The sequence below is a fragment of the Euleptes europaea genome, chromosome 7 (genome assembly GCF_029931775.1).
Source record: "Euleptes europaea isolate rEulEur1 chromosome 7, rEulEur1.hap1, whole genome shotgun sequence".
NCBI classification, from domain to species: domain Eukaryota; kingdom Metazoa; phylum Chordata; class Lepidosauria; order Squamata; family Sphaerodactylidae; genus Euleptes; species Euleptes europaea.
In genome coordinates this window covers 21,379,548-21,396,797 of record NC_079318.1, presented here as the reverse complement: position 1 = coordinate 21,396,797, position 17,250 = coordinate 21,379,548, and the positions used below count along the sequence as shown (strand labels likewise).

The 17,250-nt window shown below is 42.8% G+C and overlaps 1 protein-coding gene across 1 annotated transcript in view; it reads right to left on the bottom strand.

Moving 5' to 3' along the window:
- Nucleotides 1–500: 500 nt before the first annotated feature.
- KIF25 (kinesin family member 25) overlaps nucleotides 501–17,250 on the bottom strand; it is a 62,521-nt gene continuing 45,771 nt past the window's right edge. The window contains exons 12-15 of the mRNA XM_056853755.1: nucleotides 14,185–14,339; nucleotides 10,459–10,641; nucleotides 5,538–5,693; nucleotides 501–763 (exon numbers count right to left, since the gene is read on the bottom strand). Of these exons, the coding sequence (XP_056709733.1) occupies nucleotides 606–763; nucleotides 5,538–5,693; nucleotides 10,459–10,641; nucleotides 14,185–14,339 (652 nt within the window). The 3' untranslated portion in view covers nucleotides 501–605. The remainder of the gene's footprint in view (nucleotides 764–5,537; nucleotides 5,694–10,458; nucleotides 10,642–14,184; nucleotides 14,340–17,250) is intronic.

Sequence of the window (17,250 nt, the reverse complement as noted above, 5' to 3'; positions counted from 1 at the left end):
CTTCCGCACTGGTACAGAATTGTCGTGTAATATTCAGAGCCCTGTTGCAAACCTTTTGGCCCTTGAAAATGTCCATGCTATGTGCTATGGAGTGTCTGATGCATTCTGGTTGCTAAATGCTGCTAACCAGCAGCACTGCAGAAGTGAGGTTGGGATCGTGAAAGTTCTGCTCTTCTTTTGCTGCTCCTAAAAGATCTATTGCTAAGAAAAGTTGAAGGCGGCAGGAAGAGGAAGACCCAACACGAGATGGATTGACTCAATCAAGGAAGCCATGGCCCTCAGTCTGCAAGACCTGAGAAAGGCCATTAAGGTCACTACAGGTCGGAAGCAACTTGACGGCACTTAACACACACACACAAAGATTTGTCCCCTCAACTCTGCTCTTCCCAGAAGGAATAATACACAAGCTCATCCGCCTTCCCTATGTGGTAGCATTTTGATAATCTTGCTATTATTGTTGGAATAAAGATGTTGCCCGTTAAGTTTATACATCCCACACTGAACAGTGTTTATTTGAACTGGCAGTTTACATCTTTACAAAAACAAGATGGATTTCAGTCTGAGGAACTCATTAATAGTCCTTTAACCCACAGGACTCTTGCTTTTTATTTGGATTTGCTTGGCCCCGGTTGGTTTCTCTTCTTGGCTCGCCCTCGCTGAACTTGCCTTGCTCGTGTTCCGAATCCCAGGGTCTGCAGGGACTCTGTTATGTACTTTGGGCTGGGGGAGACACACAACACCAGCAGTGATTTTGCATCACCACCTAAGGAAAATGAACGAGAAATATTTTCATTGGTATTTCAATGCGTTGCAACATGCTAACAAGGATGAGTTGTCCATCAGTCAACAGGAGGACTGTGTCAATTTCACAAAACATTTATTGATGGAAGAGAGGACTGGATAGCCATTATTCAGTATAAACTACAGCAAGGGTGGGGAACCTTTTTTCCGCCAAGGGCCATTTGGAGATTTATAATGTCATTCGCGGGCCATACAAAATTACCAAGCAGGCAACTTCCCCAGATGACACCCCCCCCCCCGTGCAGGCAAGCAGGCAGGCATCCAACTGGTGGCACACTCGCCCACCTGGTGGCACAGGATGGTCTGTTGCACCAGCCGGGCGTAGCCGTCCAGCCACAAGCCGGAGTTGCTCCTGCTCCGCATGGTCGGGACCTGATTCTACAGCCAGCTCCTGCTACCTCCACCTGCAGGGGTGAAATGAGGATACACTGGCTAAGAACTCCACCCCCAAGCATTCTGGCCCTGCCCCCTTTAACCCCTCCATTGTCTCCACTTCCGCCCCCAGCCCTCTTGTAATACAGAGGGAATACGTTTCTCCACGGCCCGGGTGGGAAAGCCTTAACACAGTTTCTTGGGCGGTCCTAGCAGCTCCATAGCTAACAACTCTTCTGCAAGGGGGAAAAAGGTTCCTTTTCTCAGCAAAACAAACTCACGTCCACCTTGAATAGAGGCTATTCCTGTCCGCGGGAGGGGGCGGATCACCAGTCTTAGATACTTCTGAGCTAGAGATCTGCCAGGACCCACGAAGGGCCAGACCAAATGATTTCGCGGGCCTTAAACGGCCCCCGAGCCTGATGTTCCCCACCCCTGAACTACAGGGTAGGGTTACGATTTATCTGTACCATAATCATCTGCCAGCGTAAAAAGTGTTCCGCCCATCTATTTTGTACTGGAGTCCTTTAAAACGTACAGCAGTACCGAACAGCAGTTGCTTCCACACAAGCTGTTTAGTCTGGAATTGCCATTATTCATTTACTTATTTAATGGATAGTACAACGTCATGAGACTCAGAAATGCTGAGTTGCATTGCTCTAACAATCAGAACCCTGTTGCATCCACTGTGATCTTTCCTTCTTTCTGATTTGTAACTTTTTAGAAAAGCATAAAATGCAGTTGCTGCAGAAGGTTGCCTATTATGGACAGTCAAAACACTACTGAAATTTTTCAGGGCAACAGTCCCTTTATATTCTTTCTTTCTCGTTTATTAGGGAAGGGGCCATGGCTCAGTGTTGTCTCCATGGCTGGCCACAGCATTCCTAAATCAACTGTTAATTAAATGGTTCTTCGGAGAAGCGGGGGACTTAAGTACTGCTTTTCATTTTGCTGGCAAAATGACTCCGTCACTTTTTAATTTTTTTTTAAATTATTGTTGTTGTGTTTGTGAAATTACACAAATGATTAAATGAAAAAAAAAATCAGCCGTGCTTTTGCCTGCAAATTGAAAAGCTGAACCTTCCCATGCTCAAAACAGGAAATGATTAACAATTGATTAATGAATGCTATGGCTAGCTATTGAGAGAACAGGAAGTAATTAACTAAGCTGTTAGACAAAGGAATAAAAGTACAATTGCAGGGAGAAAAGGTACCTCTGCTGAACAAGACTAGTTTATGAGTAAACATATAGTGTAGACATAGCTGGATTTTAAAGGGAAAACGTTGATATATTGTCTTGTAGCGCTACCATTTTGATTCCATTTGCACTCATTTGAGGGAAAGAAACAACTGACCAAAAGTGTTTTAGTATGGAAACAGCCATGGCGCACACATGCCAGGACAGTTTCCAGCTACAAGACAACCAAAAGTACCGGTAGTTCAGCCACCACAAACGGAAGTTGACTTCACTTAGGGCAGAAGGCTTAAAAGACAGAGCAAATGTAATATGTACATTACTAAAAAAAAGACTCCCTATATCTGCATAGAGAGCCAGAGTGGTGTAGTGGTTAAGAATGGTGGACACTAATCTGGAGAATCGGGTTCGGTTCCCCACTCCTCCACATGAAGCCTGCTGCGTGACCTTGGGCCAGTCACAGTTCTCTCAGAACTCTCTCAGCCCACGCGGAGGCAGGCAATGGCAAACCACCTCTGAGCCGCCTGTTGCCTGGAAAACCCTACTGGGTCGCCATAAGTCAGCTGTGACTTGACGGCACTTTACTCACGTATCTGTTTATGGATGTATTTGTACGGGTGTGCCCACACACGTGAATATTGGTGACAGAGCAAGAATTATGAGAAAAGAATAGGTTCTAGAATGAGATTTAAAAAATAAAGTGAATATAACTGAAAAGGAGTTTTAAAAAGATACTGGATCAAGATCAAAGCCAGAAATCTTACTAAGATGTGGGTTTTTTTACATGGTTTCACTAAACAGTGAAAACTGCAGTTTAAGTAGTAAAGTAATGAAATTCTTCGTTCTTCCAAGCTTCACAATAAATCGGGATTTGTAGAGGACATTCCCATGGAAGATACCCTAAATGACTTACTTAACATAAGTGCCACTATACAATAACATTTTCCAACAACAACACAAAGAAACATATATGCATTTAGAATTATTAAAAGCATGCCAGGGTCACACAAGGGCTGCTTACAAAATCAAGTTATTTAATTTATTTGGCCAAAATACAAAAAAAGAAAGAGTGGCAAAGACTCCTTAGCTGTTTTGTGACAGGGTTCCTATATATCTAACAGCTGCAAGGCAGACTGAGCTTCAACAGATACTGTTTTTCTTGGCAAGGAGATTCAAAGATAGTAGAAATCTTTACCTGTTGAATTGCTGTTTGTCATATAGGTGTTAAATGTCACAAGGATGCTGCCAGGAAAAAAATTAAGCAAAACATAGTGCATCTTCTGGCACAGAACCAGAGGGATTCTGACTTAATTAAGTCAATGTTAAACAATTAATGTTCTGAACCGGAGGTAGTAATTGATGCTCATTACCAACAAGATTTGAACCAGCACGGTGTAGTCATTAAAGTGTCTGACTAGGACCTGGGAAACCCAGGTTCAAATCCCCAATCGCGCCATGGAAGCTTGCTGGGTGACCTTGGGCCAGTCACACACTCTCAGCCCTGACCCTGGTTAGCATTTGGATGGGAGAACTCCAAGGAGTACCAGGGTCGTGACATGGAGGCAGGCAATGACAAACCACCTCCGAACATCTCTTGCCTTGAAAGGCACACCAGAGGTCGCCATAAGTCAGCTGTAACTTGATTGCAAACCCCCCGCCCAAAACCCAAAAATGACAAGATGGAGATGCTGTTAGTTAATAATGCCATCAGCTAGGAAGTAACAGGCAGCCTGTACCTAAATTCACAGCTGAGAGGCACTATTAGATTCATGTCTATAGATGGAAGCACAGATCTCTGCTATGGCCCGTAATGCCCTTGCCCAGCTTTAGCTGGTGTGCTAGCTGTGGCCTTTCCTTGATGGCCAGGATCTAGCCACAGGCATCCAGGCTTTGAACATAGCCAGGATGCACTATTGCAACAAACGCTTTTGTGTGGGTTGCCTCTGATGACTGTCCAAAAGTTTCAAGTAGAACAGAATGCAAGAACAAGGTTGCTGATGGACACTAATTATCGGTATCTTATTTCTTCAGGTTTAAAAGAATTGCACTGGTTGCCCATTGTTTCCAGGAGCAATTCAAGGTAAAGGTTATGATGCTGAAAGTCCTAAATAGCCTAAGATAAGGGATATGTCTGCTTGCTGCCATATGAGCATGCTCAACAGCCGGTGTGGTGTAAAGCTTAAGAGAGTTGAACTAGTATCTGGAAGACCTCGGTTCAAATCTCCACTCACGCCATGGAAGCTCACTGGGCGACTTCGGGACATTTGCACACTGTCAGCTAACCCATCTCACAGGGTTATTGTAAGGATAAAATGGAGGAGAGGAAATGATATAAGCAGCTTTGGGTCCCAGCTGGGGAGAAAGGATATAAATGAATGAATGAACAAAATAACTGAGGACTCTCCTCCCTTCAGAAGTAATATAGGTTGTTACCAGGGATACTGATGGTATGAGGGTTAGGTAATAGGAGCTGCTTGTTAGCAGTAGTCTGGGTCCCAAAATAAAATTCCAAAAAATCAGAGTACGATCTCTGTAATATCTTTTATTAGGACCAACCTCATGACACATAACAGGGTGCAGCTTTTAAGTTCCCTACAACTCTTGATCAGGCTGGATGTTATAACATTTAAAAAAAAATGTTTAAGGTTGCTATTGTTCCTCATGAACAGGATGAGATTATGAGGAATTATGTCAGATCCTGCCACCTCTCTGCTGACTCTCCACCTTTCTACTGGAGGTGGCCCAAAACATGTTTTCTGGGCCTTATGTGATCAACAGAAGGGAGCTAATTCTGTCCCAGACAGGAGGGAGACACAGTTATTCAGAGGATGCCTAGTCTTTTCAGCTTTAGGCATGGTCAAGAATCATAAAAAAGCAAAGGCTTTTGATTTATTTTATTTTTAAAATCTTTACCAGCCCTTCTGCTGAAATGGCACTCAGGTTTTTGTATATTGTGAGTGTGGGCCTATGTTCTTGAATATAGTGGCTTTAACAGTATTTTTTCTTGGCTGCTGTCTTATTGCTACGGTTGCCTATATACTGCATTTTTTAACTGAAGTTTTTGTCTAGAAGATGTCGTTGAAACCTTTGGTTGAGAGGCAGGGTACAAATTTGCTAAATAAATAAAATAATGTTACTGTATATATAATAAATATGAGGCTATAATCACCAATGGAGTCCTGGAGTAAATGTGTAAGTTTGCTGTTTCGATAGGGAACATGAGAACAATGTTCTGATATTGCTCCAAGTACATCTGCCAGCGCAGACAAGCTTCGGTTAATGAAGGAGGTTTCTCTGAGGACTGTTCCAGTCACGCCAGACATACCTAGGGGAAAAAAATCAGTACGTTTAGGTAAGGCTTCTTTACCACATTCAGACACCTGAATATACATCAGACAAGGGGGAAACAGGTATGCCTACCTGTAACTGATGTTCTTTTTATGGTCATCTGTGTAGTCACACTAGCAGGCTATGTATATGCCAAGAGCCTCAATTCAGAATATTCTAGAATGGTTTTTAGGTGCAAAATCCCCCCCCCTTTCAAGTCCATGTAACATTGTGCTTGCCCAAGGGGGAAGAGTCATGGCTTCCCACTTAGTTCTGCCAAAATAGTGCAAAAAATTAAGATCCTGGATAAATGACTGGACAGGGTTGTGCAGATACAGAGGCCAGCTGGACCAGTGTGCGAGCTGCATCCAGTAGTGGAATGCTCTGCCACAAAAAATTGTAGCGTCATTGTAAGAATCGGGTGTCCAATTTTGTCCAGCCTCAAGAGGGCTCATTCCCACAGTTGGGAGAAGCTATTGCACCTGGTTTACATTGCGAACTTCTGACAGTGGTCTTTCATACATGGCTGTTTCTCTCGCTGTCACCCCTTCGACGACTTGTTTAGACTATGCATGCCATTTCCGACCTCGCTCTCCCCCTGCATTTGCCCGTGTTTTGAGGGACCTGTTTTATCTCAAATTTGAAAACGCGGGCAAAACACGGGGAAACGCCAGGGGACAACGAGGCGACTTCTGATGGTCAGAAACGGCGTGCAAACAAAGACCCGAAGTCATCGGAGGGGTGACGGCGAAAGAAACAGCCATGCATAAAAGACGAGTGAGCACAGAGTTTCAGCACTGTGCCCTTTTCCAAGGCACAAGAAGTACTTGTCACATCCACATTGGCCTCAACCCTTAAATGTGGTCTGTTCGGTCGTACATGGTACACCTGAAGCAAAGACTAACAAACAACAACCTTTAAAATGATCCAACCAGGAAGAACAAAGTGAGAAGAGGAAAAAGAGAAAATGTGCTGTATAAAAGATCGATGGGTTAGATCTTTTTTTTAAAAAATCACTAATTCACAGAGAGTTTTGTAAGCTGAATGGTTTCATTGATGTTGCAGCTACAAGTTGAAAGAGAACTGAGGGCGAAGTTACAACTCCACCCCCTGGGCATGTGCAATTGCTCACAGGATCGATTTTGCACCTAAAAGTCTAGTTCTAGAATGTTCCTAATCAGGATTCTGCACACGGGCGCGCACGCACACACACACACACACACACACACACACACACACACACACAGAGCTCATCTGTGTGAATGCCCAGAGGTCATGAAGAACAAGGCAGCAGGTTCAGTTGGTATAACATTTTTGTCTGATTACCAGAGAAGAAATGAACATGTCTACTGAGGGTCGTTTCCTGAAATAGCTGTTTTCTGATTTTACATGAAAATAAAGTTGGCAGCTCTTCACTTGCTATAAATTTCATGCTTCCAGTATAATGCATTCTTGGCATTATTTTCTCATCTGTTACATCCAATCAATACAACATTTCAAATGCGTGTAATTACAGGTGATGCACTAAACACAAAACTTACTAATTAAAAATGGTTTTCCTTACAAAAATGTCAGAAATATTTAAAAAATCTGAGAAATTTGAGAATTAGAGCAAGGTTTTCTTTAAGCCTCTACTATTAGAAAACGAGATAAAGGCAGTTCTTTAAGATGTTAAGTATTTAAAAATTTGAGCTGACCTACAGAGAACAAAGAAAGTAAATTACGTTAACAAACAACTAAATGAAAGGTAGTTTGCCTGCAAGGTAAAATATAACCCAATTATTCCAGATGGCTGCCTGTAGAATTATTAAGCTAGAGGGATAAAGTATACATCCTAAATAAAACCATTTTAAGATGCTTATGTGTGTGTATAGTGCCTTCAAGTCGCAGCCGACTTATTGCAACCCCTTTTGGGGGTTTTCATGGCAAGAGACTAACAGAGGTGGTTTGCCAGTGCCTTCCTCTGCACAGCAACCTGGTATTCCTTGGTGGTCTCCCATCCAAATACTAACCAGGGCTGACCCTGCTTAGCTTCTGAGATCTGACAAGATCAGGCTATCCTGGGCCATCCAGGTCAGGGCATAAGATGCTTATATAGGGGCCTAATTGCCACGTTATTTTTGAATCAATTTTACCATGTTAAATTGTCTGATGTTACTTCATCTGAATGTAACTCATCTGTGAAAAAAGTTGGCATTTACCATATAATGGAATCTCACTGAAAGCTAATATTTACCCCAATATGGAATAAAACGAGGATGCATTCAGATTAAATACTCGGGAATGTAAAGTTGCGGGGGTAAAAGTATACAGCATTGCTTAGAAACATTTTTTTAGCCAAAATGAAGTTAACACCTACAACAAATAAAATATGTACATTGAAACGGTTATTTTAAAAAATACAATGAATACTAACAGCGACCAGGGGAAATACCTCTTGGCAGTAGTGGAAAGGGCTCTTTCATAACACGGCTTCAGTTTTCAAAACATTATTTCTGGAAAGCTACATTTGATTGAATGCCTTTTCTTGCTAAGGCAGCTTGTCTTTTAGGAAATAAATAATCAGGTTTCTGAAAGGATTGTGTTTGAAGCAGCAGCAGCCACTTGGGGATGGGAAGCCAAATAAAACAGGAAATTGTTACACAACACATCAACATCCCTGCTAGTGTAGTTTTTCACAAAGGGAGCAAAGTAGCCATACTGAATTAAGTCACTTTCAACAAATATTTGATGTACCATTTACACATTTTAAACTATTATTACATTACAGGCATTCTCAGATCATTTACTATTGCGAAAGTGAGACTGATCAGCCATAGCTGGGAAACTTTCTGGGACAAGCCAAACCTGTACAAAAGAGACCGGCTTCACTTGAGCCAAAAGGGAACCAGGCTGCTGGCACTTAACATCAAAAAGGTGGCAGAACAACTTTTAAATTAACATCTGTGGGGGAAACTGACAGGAGCTGGAGAGCCTCTGGTTCAGAGCGACTCATACCAAAGGGATCGTGTGGTCAATTCTTAGGAAAATACAGATGGGAGAGGGCTAGAACTTGAGAATAAGAGCTGGGAAATAAAGGAGGACCCTGACTAAAGCCAGGCAGACCTCGAGATGGAGAGGAAAATAAGGGTGGTGACTGAAAGGGAGAATGTTGTAAACTTGGGTGACTTCAACTACCGTCACGTTGACTGGACTTTTCAGTGTAGGAAAAAAGACTGTTAAGGGGAGACATAATAGAGGTTTCTAAAATCAGGCATATGGTGGTAAAAGTGGATAGCGGGAGCTTTTGATTCCTCTCCTAAAATCCTAGAACTTGGGAGCACACAATGATATTGTTGAGAAGTGGGTTCAGGACAGACAAAAGAAAATACTTCTTCAATCAATGAGTAATTAAACTGTGGAATTCACTGCCTGGGGAGTAGTGATGGCCATGAGCTTGGATAGCTTTAAGATGGAAGGAGACAGATTCATGGAGGAGAGGTCCATCAGTGGCTACTTGCCACAGTGAATGAAGGGAGCCTCCCTATTCAGAGGCAGCAAATCTCTGAATACCAGTGCTGGGAGGCAGCAGTAGGGAAAGGCCTTGGCCCCCTGTTTGCCCTCCAGAGCAACTGGATGGCTGCTGTGTAACATGGGATGCTGGTCAAGATGGACCACAGGTCTGATCCAGCAGATTCTTATGTTCTTAGCTTGAACATAAGCTTAGCCTTGCATCCATTCATAACTGGGCATTCAGGAAGAAGAGTCTGGGAATGCCACCTTGTTATTCTGTTGCTCCTCACACTCCCGAAAGATAAGCTCAGGTCAGGAACAAGTCCTATTTATATTAAAACTTTAAAGGTTCACTTGGAGCTCTGTAGTTGTACTTTGGAGAATTAAGCAGTTTATGGTATTCAGCTGGTAGCAGATGAAGGCCAAGTACAAGTCAGAGGAGAGTTCATGGAATTTCTAACTTAAAAAATAAAAGATAACTATCAAACTCATGTGGCTGCTTTGAAGATGGGAGAAAAGTTACGAGGGCAGGAAGTTATTAACCCTTTCCTCCCATGATTCTTCCAAAAATTTGCATAGCCCATTTTAAGTTATAGTGAGCTCTGTAGGAAGAAAAAGGCATGTTTCAGACTTGTGTCTCTCTTTGTCTTCCAATGGAACTAACTGAAGCTTCAGAGGGACTATTGAAATCATAGAAAAGATGTAGGAGAAAACGTTTAAACACTCCTTGCCCCGCTAACTTCTCCCTCCAGCAATTTCTGATACAGGCCTTGGACTGAACAAACTGTTATTCTAGCAGGGTATATTTCATTAAAGCTTGCTGGGTGATAGGGTTGCCAACGTCCAGGTAGTGGCTGGAGATCTCCTGCAATTACCACTGATTTCCAGCCGATAGAGATCAGTTCACCAGGAGAAAATAGCTGCTTTGGCAATTGGACTCTATGGCATTGAAGCCCCTCCCCTCCACAAACCCCTCAGGCTCCGCCCCCAAAATCTCCAGACATTTCCCAACCCGGAGTTGGCAACCCTACTGGATGACCTGGTGCCAGTCACGGTCACACACTCTCAGCCTAACCCACCTATTGTGAGGATAAAACGGAGGAGTAGAGAATGATGCAAGCCACACCAGATCTTCATCAGGGAGGAAGGCAGGGTATAAACGAAGTAAACAAATAAAAAAACAAAATAAACAAATTAACAAAACACAAGTTGGTTCCCGGGTAGATCTTCATCTTCGAGAATGGAATCGTGTTGCCCCGAGGCTGACTTACCAGCGCATTCACTGCCAGCCAAATCTATCAGCTGAAGTTTTGTTCGCTTGTGTTTCTCTGTAGAGTCACCGAGAAACTGGGCTGGTGAAGAAGATCTGGAAGGACAAGTGGGCTTGTCATCTTTCACAGAGTGTGGAGAGTTGAAGAAATGCTCTTTACTCAGCTTCTGACTAGAACAATCACCTGTCCAGGGAAGTTGTGACAGAAAGAAGACAGAATGAAGACATTTAACCCGCAACAGTGAATTGAGACACACCAAGAGGGACAGGTGAGTTCAGTGTAATCTCTAGGTTATGGCAATGATGACCTTTTAATGGGATAATTATGCAACTGGTTCCGCTTCCATACACATATAATCCCTCCCAGATGTACAAAGGGTATCCTGCACTGGTATCCTGCATTGGAGGGTGGAGGATTGTGCCATCACACACCTCTAGTTACTAAGTACTCTTCATTAGATCTTCTAGCACAAACTTTTTAAAAAGAGCATGCATTTCAGCTGTGCAGTTCCAGAGCAGTTAATTGCCTCTGGCCACTGCAAAACCTACTTGATCTTGCTTTTTTATTATGTCTATATTCTGCAAGAGGCAGACATTCGCCAATGTTTCTATGAACCTTCTCACTTTTTAAAGTCCATCATTCAAATGCACAGCACTGACAGAAAAAGAAGAGTTGGTTTTTATATGCCAACTTTCTCTACCTTTTAAGGAGAATCAAACCGGCTTACAATCCCCTTCCCTTCCTCTCCCCACAACAGGCACCTTGTGAGGTAGGTGGGGCTGAGAGAGTTCTGAGTACTGTGACTGGCCCAAGGTCACCCAGCAGGCTTCATGTGGAAGAGTGGGGAAAAAAACCCGGTTCACCAGATTAGAGTCTGCCGCTCATGTGGAAGAGAGGGGAATCAAACCCGGTTCTCCAGATTAGAGTCCACCGCTGCAAACCTCCGCTTTTAACAACTGCACCATGCTGGCTGATAAAAGGATGTAGCTGTGCCTTCTCAATTGTGCTCCTGCTTGTGTAATTTACGAGTAAGGGAAATCTGCACCCAACATAGGTGTTGCTGTTTTTTAAAGCAAAATTTTTGTTGTCACTTCAAACCTCTTTTAGCAATATTTTCTGCACCTTGCTAGCCTGTGCCAAGGCATTCTTGCCAGGGTGTATAAAAACCAGCCAAAGTATTTCGGGTAAGGTGGGAAGTACACAGGGAGATCTATGCAAAATGGGACTGACCCTGGAATGTATACAATAGATACAATTTCAACTAAGATCCAAATGTACTTCATTCAGCAGCATTCTCTGTGGCCTTAGGCGCAAGTGCTCCCTCCCCCTCGCCTTTTCTTCTTTTATCCTAAGAACCTCTGGCGTATGCCATTTGCAAGCCCCCAGTACTGTAGACATAAATGTTCAGGACCAAGAGATCAAACTGGCATTAGATGCCAATGATGGAATGAAACTCTTTGCTCAGCTTATCTCGGTTACTGGAAGGTTCATAGTTACGTTGCGGGTTGATCTTCCTACACCCCGATTCACTCCAGTTCTCCAACTCCTCCTCCAGCCAGGCTTCAGCCATCCCCTCCGCAATGCCCCAAGAAGCCATACTGGAGACAGAAGCGGTCAAGTGGCCACCTCCTTCTCTGGGCACCTTTTTTTTTTTGCTGGTCTGATGGCATATAAATATAGCGTTAAATCATTTAAAATATTAATCAAAATCACAGAGAGAGGCTGCGGAAGTGAGGATTGTTTGCTCACTCAACCCTCCCCCCGTTGGTAACTAATCACCCAAATGTGGGGCGGGGGGCAGCTAGCGCCCGATCCTAGCCTCCGCTGCCTCTCTCTGCAATATGGATTAGTGTTTTACTTGATTTAACTCTATGTCGATATGTTGTCAGACCAGCAGAAAACAAGACACTCAGAGAAGAACTCCCCCCCTCCATAGGGTCTTCTCCCATCTGTTTCGACAGTGTTGTGTTCATAGAATCACACACGAGCTGAGAACCTCCCTCCCCCTTTCCCTTATCTGAGTTGAGCTGCGTTTTCAATGTGCAGGGATTCAGATGCTTATGGATTTTGGCTGGTGATTCTACAGTACTCCATTCTGAGAAATGGGTTGTGAAATGGCCACTTGTGTGTGTGTGGGGGGGAAGGGGTGGGGTGACATTAGTGTCACAGTAAGCACTACGGCCAATTACAAAGCAGTGTTTTCAAGGGGCAGGGACTCAGGTGCTTCCGGATTTTTGCTTGTTATTCCTGAGACTCCCAGGGCTGCACTATGCAGAAGCTGCACCATGCGCAAGGTTTTCCGATCTCGGGATATAAATGTGTGAGACAAGAGAGGGACGAGCCAGGGACATACTAACCATGCAAAAAAGGCCAGTGTTTCTCAGCTGTCAACTTACTACTAAACCAAGCGCTGGCTAATGGGAAATCCCACTGGACCAGAAACTTTGGGTTTTAAGGACTGCTGTCCTTAACACTTTTCCTTTAACAAACACTTTCCCTTTAACATTGGAAAGCTGTAGCCCCATATTGAAACCAGGACAGAAGAATTACTGGATTTAGCATTGCAGGGGAGGGGCAACATTTAACAGACAGGATACAACAATGAAATTCAGTTACATTTGGGCTGAATTTTTAGAGCTTTATGAAGCTTGTTACGGTATTTATTTGTAAATTATTTGGATAAGTTTCACTTTCATCCCCTCCTTGTTTTCTCTTTTTTTGTTTTGTTTTATTTATTGTCTTTATGTTTTTTCTTTCCCCTGTTTCTTTTCCTCCTGTTCATCCCTTTCAATTTCCTGTTTAAGGCTAGCGCAAAAACTGGTTTATGGGAGGGAGGAGCTGTTTGGGAGTATACTGTTTAGTTTTTAAAAGGCAATAAACTTTAAATGTGCACCACTGCTGTCAGCATAATTTTTAAAAGATGAATTAAAAAAGTATTATTATTTTTAAAAGCAGGATAATAATTTAAGCAGTCAATTTGAAACCTGGAAGTAGAATCAATGCAGGGCCAGTGTAAAAAGGGCAATATACAGGGTTGCCAACTGCCAAGCAGTAGCAGGAGATATCCTGCTAATACAACTGATCTCCAGCCGACAGAGATCAGATCACCTGGAGAAAAATGGCAGCTTTGGCCATTGAACTCTATGGCATTGAAGTCCCTCCCCTCCCCAAACCCTGCCCTCCTCAGGCTCCACCCCAAAAACCTCCCACTGGTGGCGAAGAAGGGCCTGGCAACCCTATTTGTTTGGCATTCCCACAGTGATCCCTCCTTCCTGCCTAATATTTTAATGGTTGTTTTAATGTTTTTATATGTACTTTCCCACGGGTGGTGAAGAGGGACCGGGCAACCCTAGCAATATAGCACTAAATAGTCTAAGTGCAAGATTATACTGGTGTGGTAAGTGATTTTATAATGACTCTGTTTTTCAGCTGTATGTCTATAGAGGCAAGCCATGTAGATCTTTTAGAAGAGTGGGTGGGTGGGATATAAATTTAGGAAGCCTAATCTAAGTTGCATCTAAGCTGGAAAACCCCAAATTTTAACAAGGAATGTCTGTCTGTACCAGAATTATCCCTAGTGGGTGGGTCTCAGGAGACGGTTGACTATGAGAATTCATTTTGGAATTTGGAATTCAGCCTTAACATTAAAACGTTTTAGCTAATTACTTCACTGAGGGCTGTGGCTTTCTGATAATCTTAGAGATATGGTATAGTCAAGCTCCTTACCAAAGCTGTCCTCCAAGGCAGCCTTTGTAGTGATAGTCAAAGTTACCACAAGATGAGAACGGGATGAATGAGCGTGTACAAGGGTTGGATGTTTGACTCTTAACTGTAGGCCCTTATGAACCAGCTCCAAGAACTCCACTGCATCTTCAACAGGCCTAGCAAAACACAACGCATTAGAGGAATACAAAAAAAAATAACAAATGTGATCACATAGATGAACATTTCCCACACAGCCTTCCTCCAGCCCTATGATCAATATTGCTCTTATTTTTTCTCACCTAGCTCATCTAGAATTACTTTCGGTGTAATATTGTGGGCAGTCAGGAATGTCAAGCCTACATGGCCTTTGTGATCCAGGGTTAGCACACGCTTTAGCTATTGGTCTATGGAAACAACTTTTAACATGCTATTATTTCAACTGAAAATGTAGCAATAAGATTTGCCCTGACTGAATTTAAGGACATTTAGCACACCACTGATTACCCTGACAAACTCTAGTTGGAAGTGGAGTCTTGAACATGAATGAGAAAAGAACCATCTCAGTATGTGACAGGTGCAAGTCAGCATAAACGGCAACTGCCACACAGAGTAGGGTTAAGTGAATGGCCATGATCATGAAGTTGCCCTGTAGGTCTTCATGTGATCCAGTTTAGACTGCTCCTGATATTGCAGGCTCTTCAAAGTCCATCTGCCAACGAAAGCAACAGCTTGAAGGCAGGGGAAAGAACCCATGACTCCAAACGCTCGTTTCAGAGACAAGGGAAATGTTTGCCTGCTTTTTATATATACATAAATCTAAGTCCGGAAACATGCACAGCAGTTTCAAATTTCCATCCAGCTATCAACAAACCATTTCTATCCGCACTTGGGAGAATACAATCACAGTATTTACTCCAATGCAAGACTAGGGGTTTTTCCAGGTATGCCATTGTTTAAAAAAGAGTGTCACATTACATTTGTATAGAAGTTACAGTTAAAAAGGTAAAGGTCCCTGGTGCAAGCACCGGGTCATTCCTGACCCTTGGGGTGACGTCACATCCCGACGTTTCCTAGGCAGACTTTGTTTCCGGGGTGGTTTGCCAGTGCCTTCCCCAGTCATCTTCCCTTTACCCCCAGCAAGCTGGGTACTCATTTCACCGACCTCGGAAGGATGGAAGGCTGAGTCAACCTCGAGCCGGCTACCTGAAACCAACTTCCGTCGGGATCGAACTCAGGTTGTGAGCAAAGCTTGGACTGCAGTACTGCAGCTTACCACTCTGCACCACGGGGCTCCTAGAAGTTACAGTTACATTCAGTTATTTTTTTTTCCCTTGGTGTATAACCTTTTTGGGGGGGAGTCGTCTTATATTCAGGATTGTCTTCCTTTCAAGTAAATACAGGTAACAGAACAACCAGTGAGCCCAGCCACTCCAAGAACCAGCTGACCCGCACACACGGCTCTCAAGGGAAACACAATTTTGGAACGTAACATCAATTCTTACAGCCATCCTGAAGAAGGGAAATTAGAAACTGTGCTAAACTGATGGGGCAAGAATTTTGAGGGCGTTCCAGGCTTTATATGTGTATAAGCAAATGTGCTATAGATGAAATGCTATTTAAATCCCAGTTGCTTCCTTTAGACCTAAAGAGGAGGGATGGCCCTGCGCTATGGTTTGTTTACTTTGTTTTGTCTCGTGTTTCCATTGTTAATCTTCTTTGTAAAATTATTAATATTATGCATTTATGAATATCTTTCTCACTAATTCTGTTAAAGTCAAAATGCAAACATATACTCTTGGACTCAAACATTTTAAGAAGGTTTCCCTTCGTGGAGGGTTATTAACGGCATAATAAAAAAAAATACTGCAATAAAAGTAAAGCTGCTGGAACAATTGGAAGAAAAAAGGAACCTCACTCCTGCCAATTTCCTACCACATGGAGGATACATGAAACTGGCCCAATATCTGATTTCCATCTTCCCCACCCCAACATGTATATATTGCTCTGAAATTGGTTTTTATTATGCCGAATCTTAAAATGTTTTCCTCTTTTAGCTGTAAACACAAAGAAGAAACCCCACTGCACCTAAAATATTAAGCACATTCTATGTGATGACAGGAAAACTTCAAATAACCAGTTGGGGAAAGAACGATTTCACAATTTCTCTGTGGTTCCTACTTCACTATGGGGTAATCAATTAATACAAAATACAAATTTTTGTAGAAAAGTTAAACCATACAGAGAGAGTTATGTCTGCTCAACCCTCCAGTGCATTTAGTATACTTTTAATCAAGATTTTTTGGCAACAATCAAAAGCTACATAAACAAAGTTGAATTGGTTTGCTCATGTTAGCAAAACCCACAGACAAAAATACTTCTTAAATTATCTCCATTGTGGGCGCAGAATATTATACTTCATGAAGGAAAGAAAAGGTCTGCTGTGTCTAACTTCCAGTTCCTTCCTAAAACAGTATAATAGATGCTTTTGGCTTTTCACTGTGACTAGGAGCAGGAGGGGGAAAAAATCCTAATTTCTGCTGGGAACAGAAACGTTATGATTTTATGTAGGGTTTTAATACCATACAGCTAGTGCAATGCAGCAGTCTCAGTGCTGGATTAAGACCTGGGAGACCCACACGGTCCTTTTCAGATTACCATTCTAAATGGGATGTTATCTGTTGTTGGGCCGATTCCGAATAAAGCGATACAGGGACAGCCATCTCATATAGCTCATTTCAACCCATCTATGAGCCGTCTCTGAAGTGCTCTGAAGCACTCCGGCCATTTCAAACAGTGCTGAGCTTTTTCTCCTCCTTTTTTCAGCGATGCGTTCTTTCTCAGCATTTTTTTTTTTAACGTTCTAAGATGAGTGGACATAGGGACATACGAAAAGCCCTGCTGGATCAGACCAAGGGCCAGCAAGTCCAGCAGTCCGTTCACACAGTGGCCAACCAGGTGCCTCTAGGAAGCCCACAAATGCTGGTGATATAGCAATTCGGTGCTATATTGCCAGCATTCGGATGCATTAAATTGCTATGGTGCTATAGCGTTACAGCACTAATCTTAGAACATTTTTTTAAATCCAAA